At 39.4% G+C, this 5,366-nt stretch overlaps 1 protein-coding gene across 1 annotated transcript in view; it reads right to left on the reverse strand.

Annotated features, from left to right (window-relative positions):
- Window positions 1-786: 786 nt before the first annotated feature.
- The window catches only part of SRRM1 (serine and arginine repetitive matrix 1), a 29,704-nt gene continuing 25,124 nt past the window's right edge, over window positions 787-5,366 (reverse strand). The window contains exons 16-18 of the mRNA XM_045298933.1: window positions 5,272-5,364; window positions 3,502-3,711; window positions 787-1,841 (exon numbers count right to left, since the gene is read on the reverse strand). Coding sequence (XP_045154868.1) covers window positions 1,737-1,841; window positions 3,502-3,711; window positions 5,272-5,364 — 408 coding nt within the window. The 3' untranslated portion in view covers window positions 787-1,736. The remainder of the gene's footprint in view (window positions 1,842-3,501; window positions 3,712-5,271; window positions 5,365-5,366) is intronic.

The raw sequence follows: 5,366 nt of genomic DNA on the forward strand, positions 1-5,366 counted from the left end.
TGATGAAATAAATCACGAAACAAATTTCCCTATCACTGCTCAGAGAGGCAACTACACTTTCCAGTTCAAATCATGTGATTGATTTTATGGCAATTTAAATGTACAAGCAATAAATGTATTCATGAGAATTCATTTGATTGCAGCATCAGAATAAAGGGCAGCTTGAGTGCTTTCAAAAAAAAAAGCACTTTCTTCTTTCGTATTAAGTACTAGAAATTAAACTAAAACTAACTTTCATTTCATTTCATTTCAGATTGCCTGGTGACAAATATCCCCTTTCATATCAGTGTTGACATGTTTTACATTATTATCAATTCCAAAAAGAGAAAAACAAAACTGCCACTGGCTCGGTTCTGACTCAGAATAATCCAAGGACAGGTTAGAAGTCCACCTGTGGGCTTCTGAGACTGTGACTGATGGCAGAGAGTGGTCAAACAAGAACTGACGGAAGTGGCAGCTGCTCGGGACCCACTCACCCTTCAGAATCCATTTACTTGCGCAACCAGACAAGCTCTTTGCCTGAGTCTGCAGAGTGTGTTCTGCCAGAGATGCCCTTCTTTCCCCTTTGCCTGATAGCCTGCCTGCCCAGCTCCTGGGTTCATGTTTCATTGCACCCTACACCTTGTCAGAGCTTTAAAATAACAATGGTCACACATTAATTTTGCCACCTTCTTCTCTACCCAGCCTCCTCCCAAATGTGCAAAGGTGTTAAAAGCCTGGGTATTATGAAGACCTCCAAGAGAAGCAGGTTTCTCCACATAAAAAAGAAGTAAAGAGAATAGCAAACATTTTTAAATTTAGAAATTTATTCTGTTTAATCCACAAGCTTTATATAGCTTTAGTTTAAAAAACAAAAAACTTGAAAAACGAAAACAAGAGAAACAGTGGAAACAAACACTATTTCAAAGTCTGGGCCCTTCCAGCCTTCCAAATGCAAGAGCTCTGAAAACTGTATACTGTATGCCAAATTGGAAGAACAAGACAAAACTATGACATTCAAAAAACAAAATTTTACATAGCTTGAAGGATCCTTCCTGGGACTAGTTAATTGTCTTTATAAAAGAGGAGGGAAAAACAAAACAAAAACCAGAATAGAATCAAATTCCAGTGTTCCAAATCAAATTGTCACACATCAATATAAACCCAGTGTCCTGGCAGATAACATGCTTTTGTTTTCTGTCTCTTTCTAGAGCTCTAATCCGGATTCATTTCAGCAGAGACTCCACAGGCAACAGGAAAGATCGTGGCATCAAATGTTCATTTATACTTTTGCCGTCGTTCAACAGTGGTCTTATTTCTGGGCAAGCTTACAAATCATAAGGTCAGAGTATAACTTAAATGGGCGCTAAGACTTCAATGACAAAAGCTTAAAAAAAAAAAAGAAAAAGAAAAACGCCTCTGAAATTGCCAGAGGCACTGATTAAAAGAAACCGGAAGAATGCCAACCATATTTAAACCCCCTTTTTTAAAAAAGGGATTTTTCTTTTTTTTTTGGCTTAAAATCTTTCACTCTAAATGAATTGATGTCAGCTGTCGATGAAAGAATGTCACTAATACACTGTGGACACCTTTTGCAATGTAAATCCATGCCCCCCTTTTTTTACATGGTGAACTTCAACCTAGCAATTATTATAACAAATGTTATAGTCTAAAGCTCAAACACATTTTAGCAATTTTGAAATTGAATTGCGTACAAACCAAATAAAATTTACATCGTAACAAACACTCCCTCCCGTCTAAGACTGTGGGGACACTTGAGCCTTCCGCATGGACCTCAGCGCCTTTTCCCGCAGGTGCTTTTCTAAGTCGTCCAGGTTGTCTTCCGCTTCGCTTTCAGTCTCCTGCAAAAGAGAGGACGGCCACAGTTTGTTCAGAAGCACTGGTGGGAGCTGCCGAGAACGGAGCCGACACAGACTGAGGCAAGAGCAAATGTGCAGGATGAGGTCGCCTTACTGTCCAGAGGGGCAGGCTTAGTCTGTTAGTAAGGCAACCTGTGGGTGTGGTCTATTTCCTTCTTTGTATTTTGAAGGTGGGAGAGAACTCAAGTTTTATTTTTCATTTATAGGCTTGTGCTGAGGACCAAGGTCACAGAACAATTCTACCATAGCTACAATGAAAGCCCTGTTTTTTTCATGCTTAGTTCTAACAGTTATCTCGTCAAATTCCCCAGTAAAAACAAATTAAAAGATCAAAGTGGAGTTTTGGATCATTTCCCCGGGGTTGCTTTGTATGACCCGAGATAGTGTTTTTGGGGTGGTGGTGGTTAAAAACTGCATTGAAAGGGCATGCACACACAATAAAACTTTAAGAAAAACAACCACTGCTCCTAATCTCTTACACATCTACTTACTACACACACAGTGACAGCTGGCTCTTTTGTGGTACTCTTTCTTGAAAACAACCCTAGTTAAAAGATAGCAAAAGCTGGCCAGTTTTATGTCCTCGTATTAATCCTGATGAGATGACATAATGAAAGAAGTATTAATTCCTGTTTTGATTGTTAGGAAGGCTCAAGGGAAACTTAACCAAGAAATTACTTTGGCCAGCTCTTGCTATCCAGTAATAAAAGATAATCCAGCTTAATTAACACTGAGCAAAACCCAACATAGACCATTTGCATTTCTCTAAAGATAAACAAGTGGCCACGGCCATTTAGAAAGACACCAAAAGCACGAAGGTGTCACTTAGGGCCCACCCAGATGACTGTAACCAGAGAGACGGAAAACACAGCAGATGTCCATGCAACCCAGCAATAAAAAGGGAGGTCATGTCAACGTATGCAGCACGCATGAATCTTGAATATATTATGTAAAGCAGACCATATATTGCATGGTTCCCTGGATAGGAAATGTCCAAGACAGGGAAATCCCAAGATGTAGTAGATGAGTGGTCAGTCACCCATAGCTGTGGGGGCAGGGAGAAATAGACAAAGACTGGGTTTTTGGAGCGATGAAACTGTTCTAAATTTGATTGTGGAGAGCAGCAGAAAGGTGTATGCACTGAAGCTCATTAAACGAACTAATTATATCACAATAAAGCTGTCATCGGAAAAACTCAAAACAAAAAGCTCTAATATGGTCAACCACTATGCTAAAGCAAAGATGGCAGTAAGATGGCGGGAAAACCAGATTACTGGAAGCAAAACATCCAGAGGGGACTTAAACTCTTGGTGTCTTCTTTAAACAATCTGTGTAGTTTTTCTTAAGCCGGAAACCCAATTTACTGTGTAATTTACTAAAACCACAATAAAATAAATATATGTGTATACACATACATATGTAAATATAAAGCACAAAAAAAACTAAAAATCTCCCCTAGGACTTTAATGGAAGCCATTTGAGACCTTAACCGTGGGTCCTGAAAAAATTCCTACTGTTGACAGATGACTAAAACCAGAAGCAAGCAACTGAACAGCTAATTATCACAAAACTCATTTAGCTCATTTTTATAATGAAGCGGTTAGCCAATTTGTATAGACACAAACCCGCCCATAAATAATACCTTCTTGGGCTGCGGCCCGGCCTCTGGCTCTTCTTGTGTGCACGTGGTTGCAGGGGCTGCAGTGGCTACGGGAGTGGCAGCAGCTGCTGTGGCTGCAGCCACAGCCTTTTCCTTCTTGTGTTTTTTGTGTTTCTTGTGCTTCTTATCCTTTTTGTGTTTCTTATCCTTCTTTTTCTTCTTTTTCTTCCCGCCTCCTTCTTGGTCCGAATTCTAAAATTTAAGTAGGTGAAAGCAAAAACTCAACTAAAGTTCTATCCCCTGCCCCAAAATAAGTTCTATTTCCTTCAGGGAACTCCTAAGAGGACACATCTCAAGATATCAGGTCACAGAGGGGGAACAAAGGGCCAATCATCAAGTGAAGAGTCCCAGAGATGGGTCCCTTACCTGCCGTTCCACATTGGAAACAAATTTTTGAGAGTAAGAGTCTATATCTCCACATGTATTGGAAACCTGCAGCTTATACAGCAGAAAGAGAAGGCTGGAGATTCAACTGGAGCTGAGTTCTGACTCCTGCAGTTATTAACTATTTGACCTTAAACAAATCACGCTCCCGAAATTTTCCTGCACCCTTTTTATATTTCTCAAATGGCTATCTAATTATACCTACCTAATAAAGCTGCTAGAACCCTGGTGGCACGATGGGTCTGTGTTGGTCTACTAATTGCACGGCTATCAGCTTGAACCCCCAGTCACTATGGATGCTGTCTGCTCTTGTAAATATTTTGTCTTAGAAAACCAAAGGGACAGTTTTGGTTGCTCTGAGCCAGAATAATGATGGCAATGGGCTTGTTCCTTGGATTTAGAATAAAACTGCAAATGTGGACTAAATGGGATTACCTGCAAACCATATTAGCTTGGTATGTAGCAGACTTTTAATAAATGACACTAGCCATTGTGCTATATGTTTGTTTTAATGACTTGTCTAAGTCACTCTGCTGGGAACTGAAAGGCTGATGGTTTAAACCTGTCCAGTGGCTCTAAGAAACATAAGGCAGTAGTTCTATTCTTAAACCAGTTTGCTATAAGTTGGAGTCAGAACGACCTCACACGCAACTAACATCAAACAACTAATTTTGCACAATACAAAAACCTGGCTAAGATCAGGCTTCTGACCCACAAAGAGGAAAATATAGTTGAATCCCCAGTATTTTAATATCCTAATAAAAAAACAAACAGAGAACAAAGAAAGTTACTTCCATGTAGCATGTGTAAGACAAAACTATATGATACAATAAAGTACTTTTCATCAAGTCTAATGTCTTTCAAGTCGCAAGATTCATTTTTTTAATGAATCAACTAAAGTTCTTTGTCTAAATGTCTGTTGTTGAAAAATCGGAATAAAAGTAGAGGAAAATTACAATCACCCACTCATCCCTCTTCTAAAATATTTAACTAGTCACAGATTACTTTTCCCCCCTGATATAAATGGAATCAAGTCACACACAACTGAAGATGGAAAAGTATTGTGATCTTAACTAGGTATCCCCAAATACATGAACTAAAAAAATAGCATAGCGATATTACTAAATTACTATTCCAACCCCCACCCCCTATAACAGAGCCAGAGACCCAGTTTTTCTAAGATAGTCTAACTGAAATCTCTAGAAGAAAATATTTTAAGACATATCAAAATTAGTAAGAAGTAATACTCTCAAGTCGTCTGAACTATCACCACTATATTTTTGTTTGAAATCCAATGGAGGCAAAAAAATAACTCTCTTTCTGCCCTTCAAGATAACCACTGGACACCCAACAGGCAGGTGTACATACCCTTGCCGGTGATAGGCTTGGTGTTGGGCTCTTAGCCTTTTTGACCGGTACCGCTGGTGACCAGTTAGTAGAGGGTGACTGAGACTGGACAGGGG

The sequence above is a fragment of the Echinops telfairi genome, unplaced genomic scaffold, assembly GCF_000313985.2.
Source record: "Echinops telfairi isolate 266 unplaced genomic scaffold, ASM31398v2 ScPeMD7_7457;HRSCAF=8495, whole genome shotgun sequence".
Classification (NCBI taxonomy): domain Eukaryota; kingdom Metazoa; phylum Chordata; class Mammalia; order Afrosoricida; family Tenrecidae; genus Echinops; species Echinops telfairi.